The sequence below is a fragment of the Phascolarctos cinereus genome, unplaced genomic scaffold, assembly GCF_003287225.1.
Source record: "Phascolarctos cinereus isolate Bilbo 61053 unplaced genomic scaffold, phaCin_HiC Scaffold_9;HRSCAF=440, whole genome shotgun sequence".
Classification (NCBI taxonomy): Eukaryota; Metazoa; Chordata; class Mammalia; order Diprotodontia; family Phascolarctidae; genus Phascolarctos; species Phascolarctos cinereus.
In genome coordinates this window covers 85,552,766-85,574,473 of record NW_027556402.1, presented here as the reverse complement: position 1 = coordinate 85,574,473, position 21,708 = coordinate 85,552,766, and the positions used below count along the sequence as shown (strand labels likewise).

The window sequence follows — 21,708 nt, the reverse complement described above, 5'->3', positions numbered from 1 at the left end:
AATGATAATTACTCTTTGTCAGATCACATGTGATTTCATTAGAACTCCCCATGAGGAAACTCATCAATGCTGGTTGTCAACTACTCTGAAATTTAGAGTCACCTGAGGGGCACTGAGAGGTTAAGGGTCTTACTTAGGATCACACAGCCTAGGATATGTTTTCGAAACTCTGAGGCTGGTTCTATTTGCTTCGTCATGCTGCTTCTCTATTGACTATTATTTTTTAAAAAATTAAGAACCTATTTAAAGTTAGAAAGTGGTTTGTAAAAAAAAATGGCAGTACAAGGAAGTAGGAAGGAAGTACAAATGGCCGTGAATCTATCCCATTCAGTCATACCCTTGTCAACCAAATAGGGAGGAAATAGAACAACAGTGAAAGGCAGTTGAACTCTAATGAACTCTACTTAACTGATGATTAAAACCCACCTCCAATATCCCAACTGAGAGGTGGAAGACTATGGATGTGGAATGGTGTATACTCTGACAAACATAATAGTGATATATATTAGTTTTGCTTAAATGTCTTTGTTTCTTTGGCGGGGAGTAGGTAGTTGGGGGGGTGAATTACAAGGTTCTATGGTTTAAGGACTGTAGTTTAAAAACACAAAGCAACAATAACTTTAAAAAAAAAAGAAAGAAATGTCCAACTGAGAAAGTTTACCTTTGCAAATGGCAGACAGTCTTTGTCAGCTTCCTTGTCTCTCACTTCAAAGTCATAAAGTGCTTTGCACTGAGGGGGGGGGCTGAGGTAAAGGTTTAATAATCTGCACAAAATTAGTGGGAAAAAATCCATGAATCCCGTTGACTTCTCCATGATACCAATTTTCATCCACTTGTCGACGTAGAATGATGATGTCACCTTTGGTGAAGTTAAGATCTCCCGGCTCTTTTCCCTCATAGTTGTATAATGCTTTGGCACATGGTAACTGAGGTACACCCTTAAAAAGAAAGAAAACCATGACTGAGTTTTTAATGCTAGAACACAGAGAGAAAAAAAGCCTGCAAATGTGAATACTCACCAACAGTACTTTAGAAAGTAAGGCCTTACCTCAATCCTAAAGTATATAAAGAACTGAGTCAAATCTATAAGAATATAAGTCATTACCCAATTGATAAATGGTGTATTGAAGAAATTAAAACTATCTATAGTCATATGAAAAATACTCCAAACCACTATTGCTTAGGGAACTGCAAATCAAAACAATTCTGAGGTACATCATACCAATCAGATTGGCTAACATGACAAAACAGGAAAATGATAAATGTTGGAGATGTGGGAAAATTGGAACTCTAATGTATTGTTGGTGGAGTTGTGAAATGATCCAACCATTTTGGAGAGCAATTTAGAACTATGCCCAAAATGTGCATACCCTTTGATCCAGCAATAGCACTTCTAGGGCTATATCCCAAAGAGATCAAACAAATAGGAAAAGGACCCACATGTACAAAAATATTCATAGCAGCTCTTTTTGTGGTGGCCAAGAATTGGAAATTGAGAGGATGCCCATCAATTGGGGAATGGCTGAGCAAGTTGTGGTATATGAATGTAATGGAATACTATTGTACCATAAGAAATGATGAACAGGATGACTTCAGAAAAACCTGGAAAGACTTATATGGTCTGATGCTGAGTGAAGTGAGCAGAACCAAGAAGACTTCGTACACAATAACAGCCACGTTATGCAATGAGTAAGACTGTTAAACTGAACCCTTCTCAGCATTACGAGGATCTAAGAGATTTCCAGAGGCCTCAGGATGGAAAATGCTGTCCACATCCAAAGAAAGAACTATGGAAGTTGAATCGCCATCACTTATTTTTACCTTCTGTTGAGTTTTGTTTCATCTTTCTGATGGTTCCTCCTAGTGGTTTTAATTTTTACTTACAGCTTCACTAATGTGAAAATACGTTTAATGGGTATGTAAATGTAAAGCCTATATCAGATTGTGTGCCGTCTTGGGGAGGGTGGGGGGGAGGAAGGGGGAGAAAAATTTTTAACTCAAAAGCATGTGGAAGTGATTGTTGATAAATCAAAATAAATTAATAAAAAAAAATGTGCATACCCTTTGACCCAGCAATACCACTTCTAGGGCTGTATCCCAAAGAGATCATAGAAATGGGAAAAGGACCCACAGGTACAAAAACACTTATAGCAGCTCTTTTTGTGGCGGCAAAGAATTGGAAATTGAGGGGGATGCCCAACAACTGGGAAATGGCTGAACAACTTGTGGCATATGAATATAATGGAATACTGCTGTTTTATTAGAAATGGCGAACAGACAGACTTCAGAAAAACCTGGGAAGACGTGTATGAACTGATGTGCACGAACTGACGACGAACAAAGTGAACTGAACCAAGAAAGCACTGTACACAGTGACAACCGACTTTGTTAGACTTAACTCTTCTGAGCAAGGATCTAAGACAATTCCAGAAGATTCACGATGGAAAATGCTATCCACATCCAGAGAAATAATTATGGAGTCTGAATGCTGATTGGACCATGTTATTTTCTCTTTATTTTGGTTGGGTTTTTTTCCCCATGGTTTTTCCCTTTTGTTCTGATTCTTCTTTTATAACATGAGTAATGTAGAAATATGTTTAATATTATCACACATGTACAGCCTACATCAGATTGCATGCTGTCTTGGGGAGGTGAGGGGTGGTGGTGGGGAATTTAGAACTCAAAATCTTATAAAAGCGAATGCTGAATGCTAAAAATAAACAAATACATTTAAAACTTTTTTTTGAAAAAATTAGAAAAAAAAGTAAAGCCTTGAAATAGACACTTTCGAGCTCTGAGGAAAGAAACCACAAGTCAAATGACTGAAACTCATGTATGTCACTGATAAATTTTGAAGTAAAATAACAGCCAAAGTGGTATTAACAACAACAATGAAATCTAGACGTGCTTCTGTCTAACTTTCTATTTCCAAAACTAACTACACTTAAAGAACAGTCACTCCCAGGTATAAAACTATTATAAAAGGCAAATAATATTATGACATAATGACTTGAGCTGATATTAATAGCTCTAATCAATATTAATAATAATTAACACAGAAACCAGAATCAGAGTTGTATGAATAATAACAGTGACCCTTCCTATAGCACTTTAAGGTTTGCAAAGCACTTAACATTATTTCATTTGATCCTCACAATAACCATGAGAGGTGGGTATTATTATTATTACCCACCTTTTACAGAAGAGGAAACTAAGGCATACGCAGGTTGAGTTACTTGCCCAGGGTCTCACAGCTACTAAATATCTAAGGTGAAATTTGAACTCAGAACTTCAAGGTCCAATGTTTTATCCATAATGCCATCTGGCTACCTTGTGATCATGGAGTCAGAAAGATATGAGTTCAAATTTAGCTTCAGACTTACTAGCCTGGGTGACACTGGTCAAGGCAACCTGCCTCAGTTTCCTTACGTATAACATGGGGGTAATAATGGGACCCACTTCCCAAGAGTATTGAAATAATGTTAATACATTATATTTACTATATTTATATTATAATATATATATATATATATATATATATAAAAAAATGTTAGCTTTTCCTATCATATAAAAATATAAAAGCACAACTGATTCATTTTATAGCTGTTAAGGAGGTGAAGCAGACAAGGAGCATTTATTAAGCACTTAAGTGCCAGGAACTGTGTTAACCATTACTGACGCAAAGAAAGGTTAAAAATATGGTCCCTGCTCTCAGGGAGCTCACATTCTAAGGGAGTAGACAACATGAAAAAATGGATTGATATTTCTTTGGTCTTTATTCACACTGAGAACCACAAAGCCTCAGATGGAAAGTGATCTTGGAGGTCATTGAGCTGAACACACAGGTAAACCATAAATTTCGTCTACAAATTCTCCAACGAGTTGTTGCTTCTCTTCCGATGACAGGGAATCCTCAGTCTTCCAAGGCAGTTCTTCCTATTTGGACAGCTCTAATTATTGGGAAGTTTTTCTTCATACTGAATCAAAACTCCCTGTTCATCTTAGTTTTGCCTCCTAATGCTAAGGAAAACAAGTCTGATCCCTCTTCCACAAGTCATTAACAATATGAATCTTTCAAGTCAGATTTCCCGAAGATGTGAGCATTTTGACACTGATATGCCACTATCAGTGACACTAACAGTGGCTGCTTTGTTTCATGGCTTTTATTAGCATGTTTCATACCTCTATAGTGTCCTATAGACAATTTCATCTTAAAGGACTCCATTTTGTAAATAACCAAAATGAGTGAATATGACAATCTCAAAACAATACAGGAAGAGGTTGTCTAGTTGAGAAGTTTAGCTTGGAAATCTGAAGCATGATTCCTGTAAAGCTGCTACTTAGTCATCAATTTCCCAGAGGACAAACGGCAAATCACTGTAATGTGTAAAGACCTTTGAAAGAAAAAAAAACTTAAAGGAGATTTTTCATTTTATTACTTCTCCAAAATAGAAGACCAAATGCTTAACCCAAAGAATTTTTTTTTTAATTTTTTGGGTCTCCTTCAGCAAGCAGTTGACTTTTTTCATGATTTTCTTGCATCATTCTCATTTCTCTTCCCAGTTTTTCCTCTACTTCTCTTACTTGCTTCTCAAAATCCATCTTGAGCTCTTCCAAGGCCTGGGACTGATTCATATTTTTCTTGGAGGCTTTGGATGTAGGAGCTTTGACTTTGTTGTCTCCTTCTGGTTGTATGTTTTGATCTTCTTTGTCACCAAAGTAAGATAATATAGTCTGACTTTTTTGCGCTGCTTGCTCATGATCCCAGCCAATTACTCGAGTTTTAAACTCTTTGTGAAGGTAAGAGTCTGCTTCCAATGTGGAGAATGTACTTTCCCAAGTTTTGGGAGCTTGTACAGCTATTTTCAGAGATACTTTTAGGGACCTGTAAATTTTCAGTTCTTCCAAGGAGGTATGATAAGGGAGGTATTTACTCCTTTCCTGGCCTGTGCTCTGCTCTATTAGTGACCACAAACAGTCCTTTCTGTCCTGTAACTGTGAGGAGAGGTTCCTCTTCACAGCCACTACAACCTCCACCACCAGTGCTCCTCCTCACCCCAGCACCCGCCGCCCAGAACTGTGACCCAGATCCAAGCATGCACAAAGCAAGAGATTCCTGCCTCAGCACTGGCAAAGAGAACCCTGCAATCTCCCTCTGATCAGCCACTGGACTCCCCCTCAGCCAGAAGCTCAGGAGGCAGCCTCTAGGAATGGACCTGAGACCACCACTCTCTCACTGCAGAAACAGACTTTTCCCACTGACCTTCTAAGTCGTATCTGGCATACGTGGGTTGAGAAGTCTGAAAACTGCCACAGCTGCCCGTGATTCAGTCCTCTGAGGCCTGCTCCAAGTTCGCTGCAGCCTGCATACCCATGCCACACTGTGCTCCTCTCACAGCCCAGTGCCATGTACCTTTCTGATCAACCATCCAGGTTGTCTTGGGCTGGAAATTTGCTTCACTCTGTCTTTTTGTGGGTTCTGCTGCTTCAGAATTTGTTTAGAGCCATTTTTTTAATAGGTATTTGGAGGGGTTTGGGGCAGAGCTCAAGCAAGTCACTGCTCTCATGCCACCATCTTGGCTCCGCCCCCTACAGCAAAGAATTTCTAACAGACAGTCTCTATGTGAGCTGATAGTTTCGGATGTCCAGTATCATAGTCTGCTGGGTCTCTTCCCACACCCTGGACTGAGTCCCCTTGTCTAGCCCACAGGCAATGATAGCACAAGCCCTGGCCTGAAGGTGGATACTTTTTTTAGCCTACTGGTGCCTCCTGCTAGGTCCTACCCATGAGTTCTTGTGATTAGCTAGTGAGTGAAACAATAAGATGAAGCCAAAGATACCAACGCCATCACTCAGCATCATAGCTTTAGAGCTGAAAGGCAACTTAGGGGTCATTGAGTCCCCTCTCATTTAACAGATGAGGCAATAAGGCCCTCAACTAAGGCTGAGTGGCTTTCAGTAAAAGCACAGTGGAAATTTGAACCTGGGTCTTCTGACTTCAAATCCAGCACTCTTTTCAATGCAATACACCAATTTCATTAGGTTGGGTCCTATCCAAGGTTCTGTGAGATTCCTAAAGCTGTACTTTCGTTCCTAAGTCACAGGAAAAGGACTTAGAGCAAAAAGGTGTTTATAGATCAACCAGTCTAACCCCCTTGTTTTACAGATAAGGAAATGAGGTCCACACAGAGTGATGTGATTTACCGAAGATCATACAAGTAATTTCCTGCAAAGCTATATTTTGAATCTAGGTATTTCAAACTCAAATCTAGGAAACAGCTAGGTGATGCAGTAGATATAGCATTGGTCAGGAGGACGTGAGTTCAAATCCAGCCTTAAACTCTTACTGTGACCCTGGGGAAGTCACCTCAGTTTGCCTCAGTTTTCTCCACTGTAACATGCGGATAATAATAATAGCACCTACCTTGCAGATCAATCTCTGTAAAGCACTTACCACAGTGCCTGGAACGTAGTAGGTGCTATATAAATGCTTATTCCCCTTCTTTTCCCATCCCTCATACCAATGAAATCACAGGTCCAGGTCTACCCTTACCAGGGCTTCTGCAGTTATCACAGGATTATAGCTTTAGATAACAATAGCTAGTATTTATCTGGTGCTTTAAGGTCTGTAAAGTACCTTACATGTTCTCTCATTTAATCCATAACAATACTGTGAGTTAGGTGCTATTATTATCTCCATTTTGCAGATGAAGAAACAGCTGCTGGGAAAGGTTAGATGTCTTACCAGGGTCCCACAGCTAGTGTCTGAGGTGGCATTAAAACTAGGATTTTTCTGACTCCAAGTCCAACACTATAAAATCAAATTTGAGTTTTTATTCCTATGAATCTACAAATTCTGCCATTTTTCTTGATATTCTTATTTGATTTGGTCTCATTATATAATTATATAATATCTATATCTATCTATCTATCTATATAATAATTATATAATAATGGCCTAATCTGGTGAAGGTGTATGGATGTTCAGGAGCAGTAGCCTCTCTGGTGTGAGTGCTTCCCAAGCTCTTTTCAGGGCTGCTCATCCACCTTTGTTCTCTACCTGACACTCAACTCTCACCTGTGGCTCTAAGAAGCTATAGCATGTGCAGTGGCCACACCCCAGTAAAACCATCTCAGTAGATGGGCTAAACAAGGTTGAATGTAAAAGATAGACCTCAAACCTGTCAGTGAGTTAGGGGGATACCTAACCCAAGCATGTAAAGATTTCCCTCAGTGGAATGGGCAGATGAGAACGATTTGTTCCAGCCGCCATGAAGGCAGCTGAAGCAGGTGCTGTGGGGTGCTTAGAGCTTGGCTAGACATCAAAGACACCAAGGTCATCCTGACTTTTGTCTTGTCACTGGACTTTGATGACTTGGGAAGAGAAAGTGAGGTTGATGACTGTGCAACTCTGCCTCACTTAAACCTAATTCATGCACAAGTCAAGACATCATCTGTAATGTTACCGGGCTGCTCTGAAAACGAAGGATGAACAACAATCTGGTGACTCATTCTTTTGTGTTCTTAGGTTTTTCTAGAATAGGATTTAAGAGATGGTCAGAGCAGCCTAATGACAGACACAGACAATGCCATGACAAAAGGCTACAACTTGAGAAAGTATTGATATAGAGATATATAGATATAATCCTACCTTATGCATTCATGGCATCATTCAGCTTAAAGGGACCTTAGAGCCCATCAAATCCATTATTTCACTTTACAGATGAGAAAACTAAGGCACAGTAAGACAAAGTAATTTGTCCAAGTTCACACAGAGGAACAACTTGAACAGAGGTCCTCTAACTCCAAATCAAGTTTTTCCGATGTACCATGCTGCCCCAAGGATGGATGTATATATCCTATACTATAGGAAGCACAACACTGGGTCAAGGTTACCTAGCTCAGTAAGGGATCCTATCTCTGATGCTGGCACTGGTCGGAGGGGATCCTGGCCCTCAGTAACACTGATCTTAAAAGATTAAATACGTGCTTTGAACTTTCCTAGATTCCCTCAAAAACAAATATGGGTCATCCATCCATAAGTCAGAAATCATTTATATTTTCAGATTGTACTATTTCTTAGGGAAATGACCTCCCTAAGTTACAGCCTGCTGTGTAAATGTAACACTCACTTCTATTTTTTTCTCTTTCAAATCTCTTAGTTCTATCCTGGGATTTGAAGAACAAGTCAAACAAGGATTTGGTAAATGTTGGTAATATTCCTCATTTAGTCTTGACATTTCTGGTCTGAAGCATTCTGCACTGTTAGTCTATTATGATGTAGAAGTCTATCATTTCTTCTTGGAGAGCATAGGAGCCCAGATTCAGAATGGGAGGCCATTAAGTCAAAACCTCTCAACTTACAGATGAGGAAACTGAGGGCCTGAGAAGTAGCTGAACCTTTATTTGCACCCAGGTCCTATGATGCCAAAACCATCACTCTTTCCTGTGTACAGCTCCACCTCTGGTTGTGTCCACAGATGGTTAAGTAGGAAAATAGTCCATGAAGTCAAGTTAAAAATCAGTTGTTTTGTTTTTGTTTTCATCAACAGAGTATGCAACAAAACCTGTGGTAGAAGACAAGTTTTCAAATACTGTGGAATAAATAGATTCTTGTAACTTTCATTAATAAGACTGTTTTAATCATAACATAGTATAATTTTTGTATCCCCAGTATCTAGTGAAGTGCCTGGTAAGACAGTAGGTGCTTATTAACTGTTGACTATATGGGATATGACATCACCATAGCTAATCCTCTCACATGAAGTTCTGTCTGGAAGGAATTTATGCCACAATGACACTCTGAAAATATGTTTACTTCATCACAACTCAGACAATATTTCTAGAAGTACTTAGCATTTTAAAACATACATTTTTTAGGTATGAATGATTTCAGAAAAAAAATTAGAAATTCATTGTCAAACACCACTTAGTAGCAGCTGACATTTCAGATGTGGACATAACTTATTTTGACAACGGCTAATACACAAGCCTACAGAAAATTAAATTAGCAAAATTACAAAACATTTTCACACAAATAAAGTCAGGTCTAAATAACTAGAAAAACATCAGTTGCTCATGGGTAAGCCGAGCTAATATAACAAAAATGACAATTCTACCTAAGCTAATTTACTTATTCAGTGCCATACCAATCAAACTATCAAAAATTATTTTATAGAGTTAGAAAAAATAATAACAAGATTCATTTGGAAGAACAAAAGGTCCAGAACATCAAGGGCACTAATGAAAAGAAATGCAGGGGAAGGTGGCGTAGCCATTCCAGATCTTAAATTGTATTATAAAGCAGCAATGATCAAAACTGCTTGGTATTGGCTAAGAAACGGAGTGGTGGATCAGTGGAATAGGTTAAGTATGCAAGACACAGTAGTCAATGACTACAGTAATCTATTATTTGATAAACCCAAAGACCCCAGCTTCTGGGATAAGAACTCACTATTTGACAAAACTGCTGGGAAAACTGGAAAGGAGTATGGCAGGAATTAGGCATAGACCAAAATGTCACACCATATACCAAAATAAAGTCAAAATGGGTTTGTGATTTAGATATAAAGGCTGATACTGTAAGCAAACTGGGACAGCAAAGAATAGTTTACCTATCAGATTAATGCAGAACAGAAGTATTCTGACCAAACAGGAGATAGAGAACATTACAAAATGCAAAATGGATAACTTTGATTACATTAAAGTGAAAAGTTTTTGCACAAAGCCAATGCAACCAAGATTAGAAGAAATGTAGAAAACTGGGAAATCTCTGATAAGGGCCTCATTTCTAAAATATATAGAGAATTAATTCAAATTTATAAGAGCACAAGTCATTCCCCAATTGATAAATAGTCAAAGGATATGAACAGGCAGTTCTCAGATGAAGAAATTAAAGCCATCTATAGTCATATGAAAAAATGCTCTAAACAGTTATTGATTAGAGAAATGAAAATCAAAACAACTCCGAGGTACCACATGACACCTATCACATTGGCCAACATGGTAAAACAGGAAAATGATAAATGTTGGAAAAGATGCAGGAAAATTGGAACACTAATACATTGTTGGTGGAGTTGCGAACTGATCCAACCATTCTGGAGAGCAATTTGGAACCATGCCCAAAGAGCTATAAAAATATGCATACTCTTGCATATTTTGACCCAGGACTTCTAGGGCTATATCCCAGAGAGATCATACAAATGCGAAAAGGATCCACATGTACAAAAATATTTATAGCAGTTCTTTTTGTGGTGGCCAAGAATTGGAAGTTGTGGTATATGAATGTAATGGAATACTATTGTGCTATAAGAAATGATGAACAAGCTGACTTCAGAAAAACTTGGAAAGACTTGCATGTCTGATGCTGAGTGAAGTGAGCAGAACCAAGAGAATGTTGTACACAATGACAGCCACGTTGTGCGATGACTATATTGATAAACTTAAACCTTCTCAGCAATACAAAGATCTAAGACATCTCCAAAGGTCTCATGATGGAAAATGCAATCCACAAAGAATAAAGAATTATGGAGTTTGAATGCGGATTGAAGCATACCATTTGCTGTTTTTTTTCTTCTGTTGTGTTTTGTTTCCTCTTTCTGGTTGTTCCTACTATTGGTTCTAATTCTTACTTCCAACATCATTAATGTGAAAATATGTTTAGCATGAATGTATATGTATAGCCTATATCAGACTGCAAGCCTTTAGGGGAGGGAGGTGGGAAGAGAGGGGGAGAAAAATTTAAAACTCAAAAGCTTATGGAAGTGATTGTTGATGATTCAAAATAAATTAATAAAAAAATTAAATAAAAAACAATAAAGTGATTGCATTGCCCCCCCAAAAAAGGGGGAAAAAAGATAATTAAAATATTTCACAAACCTAGTAACAAATAATTTTGTCCAACCTGATGGCCAGTTCCCCCAGTCCTTCTCCATCTTCATTAGTTATATCTAGCCTACTTTATGCAAAAACTTATATTAAACTTCTCAGAAAAGATCCAAAAGGAGTAAAGAGTATGAACTGTGTAGTAATTGCCAATGGTCATTGGCAGAGCTCAACAGCAAAGAAAACTCTGCAATTCAGTGACAATGGCCTCTTCATTGTTCTTGACACATAACACTCCCTCTCGAAATCCAAGCATTTTCCCTGGCTATTGTCTGTGACTGGTACTCTCCTTTCCCATCTTCACCTCCTAACTTCCCAGGCTTCCACCATATCTCAGCTAAAGTCCCAACTTCTGCTAGAAACATTAATCTCAGCGCCTTCCCTTTGAGACTATTCCTTCTATATATCGTTTGCAAGTTGTCTCCCAATTAGACGGTGAGCTCCTTTCAAGAAACGGATTGGTTTTTGTCCTTTTGTATCGCCTGTCCTTAGCACTATGCTTGACATGTAGAAGCTGACTGACATCATCCAGGAAAAAGGGGGGGGGGAAGAAAAGGAAGGGAGTGGGGGAGGGGAGATCATTCCTGAATTATTTATTAAGCATTTTCCCCCTTCCAGTGTGAGTCTCACAACAAATTCTGTCAGATAGCTAGTACATTTATTACCCTCATTATACAGATAAGTAAACTACAGCTGAGGTTGTGTCCTGAAGGAATTAGTGCCACAATGACACCCTGAAAACGTTTACTTCACCACAACTCAGACAATATTCCTAGAAGTATTTAATATTTTAAAACACACAGCAAGTTTTGTTTGTTTGTTTGCTTTACCTCAGTATTTTATAAATGGTCATACAACTGGAAGTGTCTATAGTGAGATCTGAACCCAGGTCTTCCAGACTCCAAGTCCCACCCACTACCCCACATGGATCTTCCTCTCCTGAGCTGATCTTTGAAGGACATCTGCAGGGCTACAAAGAACTGCAACCTGGTTTTCCTTTACAAACTGGTGTGACATTTGAAGATTAGTGCTTATTCCCTGAACACAATCACATCCAGAATCTGGTGGCCTGTTTTTCCAAGATAAATTATGAGCTATATAAAAAAATATAGTAAGTATTCTTGATAGGATGAATAGTGGAGGACAATATTGTTTATTACAACAACACTAGGATTCTCCTTGGCCTGGGTTCATGTCCTTCCAGTGACTATCACCCACTCAGTAATTAATGCTGGCTGGCCAATTGAGGGTATGGCAAAAATCAATTCTGAAACATACAGTGGATCACAGAGGCCACGGAAAGTGAATCCACACTCAAACACCTGGCTCCCTTTTCCCGCAATTTTCCTTTTGCAATTAAACCATAAGAGTCAGAATCCAAGAAGCCAGATTCTGTCAAGGATCTAAAAGGAACATTTCCACATTAAAAAAAAAATGGATTCTACTGTATAATTAAAAAAAAAAACCTAAAACCAACAAAGTTCAGGGGGAGGAAGTCCTTATTCGATCTGGGGCAGCCAATGATTAAAGATGAATGGTGAACCTACTCTGAAAAGCAATAAAACAAATGCCTTGTCCTTCGACCCTTGGTTTGGATAGCACCCCCCTCACTATTCTTCGGGGCATTATACATCACAGCCCACCAGGGCACTATCTTCACATTCATCTCCTCCATCAAAAGATCTGAGAGCCAAAGCCGCCTTGGGGCCTTATTGCCCTGTGCCTGCAGGCTGTCTTCCCAGGCTGTTTCCTGGCCTCTAAACTCTCTCATCAGCCTCCAGGCCCCAAGATGTGCTGAGCCAGAGTTTATATTTTGCTCTGAGTCTTTCACTTGGCTACACATGAAAGAGAGGCTTAAAAGAGGAGGGAGAAAAAAAAAATCGGAGAAAGGGGTGGGAGGGAGGAGGAGAAGCCTATCACTGCAGCTTACCTACTGGTCTGCATCTGTCATTTACCCAGCCAGCACTAGTCAAAATTCTTAGTCTCAAGTTTGAAAGAGAAATATTTGAGTTGTAAAGAGAATTTAACATTCATTCAGGTTTTACAAAGTTGCTTAAGTTCTTAATAATGATAATAAAAAAAAGTTTGGTGTATCAGACATTCGCGATTTGTAAGATTTTATAATAGAGAAGACTTTAAATAAATACTAGTTATATTACTTATTTTTTAAAAAGTAATGACAATAAGCCCATCTCATTTCCCCAGGATCACAGAATCTCCAAGGTGGAAATCACTTAATTTTATCCATACCAGAAACAAGAGTCCCTTCTCTAACATATTTAAGAAAGTATCAGACTTGGAAACAACTACGTTGTGGTTTGTTAACATAACAGAAATGTTTTGTGCCATAAGAAATTATCTATAGGAATAATAAAAAGAATCACAGGAAGATAAGCGTGAACCGAGTATGGAATGGCTCCATAATAAATGCTTAGGGGTTTTTTTGGTTCATTCATGTGATGAATTCTCCCTGTGGAAACTCACTCCAGTGACAGCTTAAAAATATGTTTCTTTATCATTAGACAACTGCCTGGGGCACTGAAGGATTAAGTAACTGGTCTCTGCCTGCCCTGGGGATCCCTTTCAATGGCATCTTGTCCAGCAAATTTCCCCCACTATCATGCTCTTTCACTTATCTGCAAAGTCTCCCTGCCTTCCATCTCCTTCCCTACTGCCTACAAACATGCCCACATCTCCCCCATCCTCCAAAAACTCTAACTTGATCCATCCTCCGACGTTAGCAATCATCTTATCTCACTTCTCCCTTGCTGGGCTAAACTCCTTGAGAGGCCTTCTACAACTGATACCTCCATATACTTTCCTCTCACTTCCTTCTCAACTCTCTAGGCAGTCTGGCAACTGAAAGCGTTCCTTCCTGAGTTACCAGTAATCTCTTCACTGCCAAATGTAATGGACTTTTCTCAATTCTCATCCCTTGGGACCTTTCTGCTGACTCTGACACTATGGATCTATCTCTTATCCTTGGTACTAATGGACATTCTTCTCTCTAGATTTTTGTGATACTACTCCTTCCTGGTCCTCCTCCTACCTCTGTCTGACTGCTCCTTCTCAGTCTCCTTTACTAGATCTTCATTCAGACATGCCCACGAACCATGGGTGCCCCTCAAGGTTCTATCCTGGGACCTTTTCTCCCTCTATACTATTTGACTTGGTGATCTCATCAGTTCCTTTGTTTGAATTTAAACTATCATATCCACTAGATTTATTTGTCTAGCCCTGACCTCCAGACTTGTACCTCTGAATGACTACTGGATATTTTGAACTGAATGACTCATAAACATTTCAAACTCAACATGTTCAAAACTGAATTCATTAGCTTCCAGCCCCACCTGCCCCACCTTCTTCCTCACTTTCTCCATTACTGTCAAGAGAACTAGGTGTCATCTTCAAGTCCTTGTTGCCTCTCACTTCCCATATTCAATGTTACTGTTGCTGCTACCCTCACAGCATTTCTCACATACATCCCCTTGTCTTCTCTAAAACTATTCCAACCCTGGTGCAAGCCCTCATCACCTCCCACCTGGACTACTGCAATGGCTTGTTGATTGAGGTCCCTGCCTCAAGTCTCTCCTCACTCTAGTTCATCCTCCATTCACCTATTAAACTAATCTTCCTAAAGTTCAAGGTTGACCATGTCAACCCCACCCCCATCCCCACTCAATCAATTTCAGTGGCTCCCTATTGCCTCCAGGAACAACTACTAAATCCTCAGTTTGGTTTTTAAAGCCCTCTGTAACCTGGCCTTTTCCTACTTTTCATGTTTCCTTACACCTCCAATACCCTGCAAGCTAGGGACCGTGACTCCCTTGTTGTTCCCTGCAGTCTCCTGATTGACTCTAGTCATTTTCACTTGCTGTTTCCCATACCTGGAATTCTCTCCCGCCTCATCGCCACCCCCTTGGGTTCCTTTGCTTCCCTTCAAGTCCCAGCTAACATCCCCACCTTCTGCAAGAAGCCTCTCCCTATTCCCCTTAATGCCAGTGCCTTCCCTCTGCTGATTATCTCCAATTTACCTTGCATGCATCTTATTTACACATAATTGTCTGCATATCATCTTCCCCTACTAGACTGTGAGCTCCCGGAGAACAAGGGCTGTCTTTTGCCTTTCTTTGTATTCAGAGCACCTGGAACAGTTGTGTAATTGTTGTTGTCATTTCACCCCTGTTAGACTCTTCATGACCCCATTTGGGGTTTTCTTGGCAAAGATACTGGAGTGGTTTGCCACTTCCTCCTCCAGCTCATTTGAAAGATGAGGAAACTGAGGCAAACAGGGTTAAGTGACTAGGAAGTATCCAAGACTGGATTTGAATTCCTCTTCCTGACTCCAGGCTCAGCGCTCTATCCACTGCACCACCTAGCTGCACCTGGCACAAGTTAGGCACTTGATAATGCTTGCCAACTGATTGACTGGCCCATGATCACAGAGCTGGTATGTCTCAGAAACAGGACTTGAACACAGGTTTTTCTAACTCCACGGACTTTACCTACTATGTCACCTTGCTTCTCTCAAACAATTCATACTCCCAGGAAACTCTCATGCTGTAATATAACAACCCATCTCTTTATCTCCCATCCTGTTCTTGACAAAAACAAACAGCTGCTACTGCCATCTTTCATATGACCCACAGAAATTCAGTGACTTGCCCAAGATCACAAAGCTAGTAGGTGTCAGAGTCAGGATTGAAACACAAATCCTCGTGACACCAAAGCCCCTCATCTTCTCTATCTGTTATGCCACCAATGCCACTATTCCATAAAATATGCATGAATGTATTTTTCTGTGATAGGCACTAAAATCTCTAAATAATATTTTTTAAGATATGCATAGGAAACCTATACCAACACAAATATTTTAAAATAAACGTTCTGAATTACAAATAAGTCCTAGTCTCAGTAAGTCCCATTAGTGGGAGGCTGATGCATTGCAAGATCTGCTGGAATGAATCTGATGATCCATCTAGGATTCTTACCAGTAAATAAAATATACTTCATTGTCAATCTGCGTTATAGCCTCCAAATTCCAATGCTCAGATTCATATGCAAGGCAGCCTCTTTCACTCCAAGTTCTTTCGAGCATTGCCTATCACTCCGTGATAGAAGGGAAGAGTTCAAGAATAGACTAGTGAAAGAAAATTGAGATTTTCTTCCCCAAATACATCTGGTTACTGTGGTAATGACTGTGGGGGGAAATACCATGTTGGCCTGAACATAAGCCTCATTTCCTCCAATCTAGCACATATAAGAATGAAGTGTGGCCTATAACCAGTGCTACTTTTCAGTGGATTCCTGCACTACACGTTTTTCCTTTCGCAGGGATCTCGAATCTCACTTTAAGGAGGTGGCCTTTATTCAGAACGATGAAATGTGGTAGAATTGAGAAAAGATAGTAGAATATGGCTGAATTTGGAGGAATAGGACCTGGCATCAAAATCAGATTTTTTTTCTATTTACTCCATGACCTTAAACAAGTTATTTCACTTCTCTGGGGCTCAGTGCTCTTATCTAGAGGATGGAGGGGCTGGACCTCCAGCTCTAAATTCCTTTGATATAATTTAATTTAATTTAATAGTGCTGATTTTTAACTGAGGTGATATTTCCAACTACATAAGCACTAAATCCTGTCTGGATTCACCTTGGTTTTCCAAGGCTACTGAAGTAATCCAGGCTTGGTTGTAATCCAATCCAATCCTATTCTGTGCCAGGTACCTGTGCCAAGTGCTGGGGATACAATTAAAAAAAAAAAAGGTTAATCCCTGTCCTCAAGGATCTTATAATCTAAACATGGAGACAACACACAAAAGGAGGTAGGAAAAGGGGAAATTTGTAGAGCTAATAATAATAGCTAGCATTTATATAACAATTTACAGGTATTATCTCATTTTGTCTCCATAACAACCATGGGAGGTAGCAGTAGTATTATCATCATTTTACAGAAGAGGAAACTGAGGCAGACAGAGGTGACATGACTTGCCCAGAGTCACTCAGCTAGTAAGTGTTTGAGGCTGGATTTGAACTCAGGTCTTCCTGACTCCAGGCCCACGGTTCTATCCACTATACCACCTAATTGCCTCTGAAAAGGTAAAAGATTTTAAAATACGTTCTTTCGTACAAAGGGAAATCTATTGGCTATTCATTACTAGTATACTATAATGAAAGAAGATAAAAATGAGAGAATTCCACGAAAGTATTGATTCTTTAATAGCCAGCAAAAGAGGTTTGAAATGAGAATTACTCTCCTCAAAGTATGCACATAATTGTTTCACAGAAAGTTCTAAAGCAGAAAGCAGACAAGTCTCTAACTTTACATGAAATACAATCACAGCTATAATCCAGTGGCTTCTAGGATCTAACTGTTCTTTCAGATCATAAGGTCACAGATTTAGAACTGAAAAAGACCTTGAAAGTCTTCCACTTCATTTTACATTTGAAACACTGAAGTAGAGAGGTTACTCTATTTGCATAGCGTCTCAGAGAGCAGAGCTGGGATTCTACCTCTCAGACTCTTTAATTCCAAATCCAGCCCTGGGAACCAGGAATCCACGTGTGATTTCATCTCTTCCTCCACCAACCCCAACAGAAGAGATTTAAATGAGAAGTATTTGATCTCATACATTTTTATGACTTTCATTTAACAAATATTTTTTAAGCCTCTAGGGTAATGACAAAAAGCTTAGAGAAGGCCCTACCTTCATTGGGTTTATAGTCTAGAAAAGACATAGGTAATAAGATAATAAATTTAGAACAAGAGGGGACTTCAGGAGTCACCAAGTCCAATCCCCTCATTTTAAAGAGGTTGATATGGCAGCCCAGAAGTTAAGTAACTTGCCAAAATGGCAGAACTGCTGTTAGACCCCTGCCACCAAAAATAAATTCCTTTTCCTGCATCAGGATGAAGACATATTATGATGACACATGTTCCACAATAAATACATTAAAGCTCTGTGTGAGATCCTGCAGGGAAAATCTTACCAACCAAGAGGACCAAGAAAGGTGTCACAGAGGAGATGGCACATGAGTTGCTAGAAATTCAACAGGTAAGACTATGGATTAGGACATTCAAGGTATCAGGAATAGATCAGATTAGCTACAGCACAAAGTAGGCCAAAGGTACTGAACATATGAAAGGACTGCTGAGCTCATAATCCCACCATCCATTCAACATTTGTTGAACAGAATACTGGGGGTTCCATCTGATAAGTATCAACTCAGCCTCTCTTTAAATTACTGGCTTTTCTTTTTCCTTTTTTTTTTTTTAACATTTCTTCTATTATTTGGAAGTCAGATAAGGGAAGGTGGGCTGTCCTTTCCCCTAACCCCAAACACTGAACACACAAGCAATTCCTCTAGCATTTATGAATGGTCCATATAACCTAGATACATACCACAGTCTGACAATTCTCTGGGCTGAGAACTGAATAGAAAGAAGAAAGAAAGCTGAATTGCATCTGGGATATTGTATATGTTATTTTAATGTCTAATTTTAATTAAACTAAACTAAACCTCCAATTTTTTAAAAACACCATTGGTGTTACGGTGATGCTATATATCTAAGAATCATAACACACTATGGTCTCTTTAGAATTAAAATTGTGGATAACTAAAAGGATAATGGAGAATGGTGGGTCTAAGTAGGCTAAAGCCCATTACCAACAAAGAACCAAGTACCAGAAGAGGTATAAAAGATGTCATTAGTGAGACATGTGACTGAAGACACAGAAAGACCACTCGTGCCTCAAGAAGGACCACATATGCTCCACCGCACTCAGGAAATGTCCAAAGGCCTTGAGCCAGGCCACCCATTTTGGTTGAACTCTCCGTTGAAGATCCATGTGAAAACATGGGCATGACTTGCAAAGGATAAGCTATGATCTTGACAGATCTTGACTATGGGAGGAAGTACCCATTTCAAGGATTTCACAGACCCATTAAAGAATTAAATTACAAGGAGGCTCAAAAAAGCAATCTGTCTTTTCTTTATTCATCCTTATTCTTCTTGATCTCTGTTTCAGCTATTCCAGGCTTCCATGTTCACTGCCACATCCTCCTTCAATAAAATACCCCACTGAAAGCCAATCCCTGCTTTCTACCCCACTCTTCACCGGATTCTCCTATTGGTGTGAAGACGATGCAGGGCCAGTGCTAAAAGGGCTAGCAGTAAGCCCATGGAGGCATTCTATAAAGATCACTACTGCTTCTCTACCAACTAAAACAAACTAATATTTGTCTAACCTCTCTTGCTATTGTGAGGAAACAGTCACAAGGTTTATAACATCATTTTCTCCTTGGAAAGCCTTAAGAATGGAGCATCTAAGTAAAACCATGAAGGAATTATAAATTTTTAGAAAGAAAACAATATGCACTGACAACACAGAGTCCATAGTGAAATACTGACAAGCCAAGCTTCAAATTGCACAAAAGCCCAGTTTTCTGCCTCATAAATGTAAATTAACTTAGACAGCAACTTAGCGACAGCAGGACAGTCTGCTGGACAAGGTTCTATATGAATAGGAATTACCACCTCTCAGAACTCAGTCAGCATTGTGCCTGGATTTAAAAAAAAGCAAAACTGATGATTCTGATAAATATTCAAACTAACTTTATTACTTCAAGGAGTCGACTGAATTTCTACACTTGCAAAAAAAAGGGAAAAAATTTACAACATAGATGTCTGAATTCCTCAAATACAAATAAGTAATAAATAATACCAAGCATGAGGCAGCTAGATGGTTCACTGGATAGAACATTGGACCTAGAGTCAGACCCGAGTTCAAATCTGGCCCCAGACACTCACTAGCCATGTGACCATGGGCAAGCCACTTAGCCTGTTTGTCTTAACACTGAAGAAGGAAATGGCAAACTACTCCAGCATCTTTGTCAAGAAAATCTCATACGAGGTCATTAAGAGTTGGACACAATTCAACAACAATACCCAAGCATGGCATCAACTTCAATTCAATCCAAACCAACAAGCCATTTACTGAATGCCCTACTGTGTGCAGAGCACTGGACTTTGGGAGATTCTGAGTTTATAAAGATGGTATCTAGCTTCAGAGAGTGTAGCTCCCTATTGCCTGCAGGATCAAATACAAAACGCTCTGCGTGTGGCATTCAAAGCCCTTCACAACCCAACCCTTTCTATCTTAACAGTCTTCTCATACCTTACTCCACGACCATGTACTCCCCAATTCAGAGACACTGGCCTCCTGGCTATCTTCCAACTGGAATTATTCTCTCTGGCATTCTTTCCTTCTCCAAACACTCTCCCTTCTCTCTCTACCTACTGATTTTCCTGGTTTCCTTTAAGCCTCAACTAAAACTCCAGCTCTTACCAGCAGCCTTCCCCAAACCATTTTAATTCTAGTGCCCTGCCTCTCTGTTAACTGTTTCCTAATTATCATGTATATAGTTTGATTGAATATATTTTAACAGTTCTCTTTGATCACAGTTTTATTCTCCCATGATATACACATGTGTAACTAAGTGATTAAGGTCTAGAGGTGAAACGGTACAATGCAAAGGTTACCACCGGCTACAAAGTGAGAAGATGCGAGTTCAAATTCTGCCTCCAGTGTTTACTACCTGTAGGTCCTTAGACAAAAGTCATCAAATGTTAGTATTAGGAGAGATGACCAGCACCAAGCATTCAAAGTCCAAATTAACATTGGTATATCATCCCTTTCAAGTCCTTTAGGAAAGATAAACAAAAATGCATTCATAAACTGGAAAAGAAAAGTTCAACAATAATCATAAAAAATAACTGTTTATAGGCTACTTTGAAATGTTCAAAGCACTTTAGATATACTGACTCATTTGAGCACTTGCTGAACCTCTCATAGCAGCCACTTAAATGCTAACTGGAATGGATAAGTGAAGAAACTACTACTGTACTACTGGCATTATTATCTCCATTTTACAGATAAGAAAAGCGGATATTACTTTGAGGTGTTGAGATATCTAATTTGAGAATATTCTTTCTTTGTTTTACATCTACAGAAATTAAACTGACAGGTTGAAAAATTAAAACTATTATTTTGAATAATTCCAGAATAATCAGTTTGGCTTTTCCCTAGATACAGGCAACAATGCTGACCTCTATCCTGAAAACCTTCCCTATCCTTCTATGAGTTCTCAGAAGCTGAGCCTGGTGGAGCTAAGATGGTGGATTAGAGGCAATAACCAGAAGAACTCTTCCAATATTCCCCTCCAAAGATTAAAATAACACCTCAAATCAAATTTTGGAGTGGCACAGCCAACAAAAGGTCAGGTTGAGACATTTATCCAGACTAAGACAATCTACAAGGTCAGTAGGATAGCTCTGTGACACTAGAGCCTGGGAAGCGGCCAAAGGAAAAGCTGCAGCAGCAGCTTCGGGAGGTCCCAGCACAAAAACGGTAAGGGGGTCAGAGAACTGGTCAAAAAGAGATTACAGGGGACCCTCTGCTGACACCGGGTGCAATCACCATTGACTGTCAACTCTACTGCTGTATGTTGCAGTTCCCAGGTAGAGAGGACTGTTTATGGCCAGTCACAAGGGAGCAGAGGCCTTGGTTATCATAGTTCCCAGTCCAAGAGGAGTTTTAGCACTTACAGGATAAAGAGGAACAGGAGACCTTCCTGAGTAAACACCAGATCACAGATCAGGAGAGTAGTGAATGCACCCCTCCCTGATCTCTCTACCTTGGAATTACTAAAAACTTGCAGACACCCAGAACTAGCTTTGAAAACAGCAAGTCTGGATAAATGTCGCAACCTGACCTTTTGTTGGTTCAGGTGAGCAGAGCCTGACTTTAACATAAAGGCAAG

General features: G+C 39.5%; 1 protein-coding gene across 1 annotated transcript in view; it reads right to left on the bottom strand.

Moving 5' to 3' along the window:
• The window catches only part of SH3RF1 (SH3 domain containing ring finger 1), a 218,671-nt gene that overhangs the window by 73,574 nt on the left and 123,389 nt on the right, over nt 1-21,708 (bottom strand). Inside the window, 2 exon segments of the mRNA XM_020997840.2 lie at nt 662-742; nt 744-938. Coding sequence (XP_020853499.2) covers nt 662-742; nt 744-938 — 276 coding nt within the window.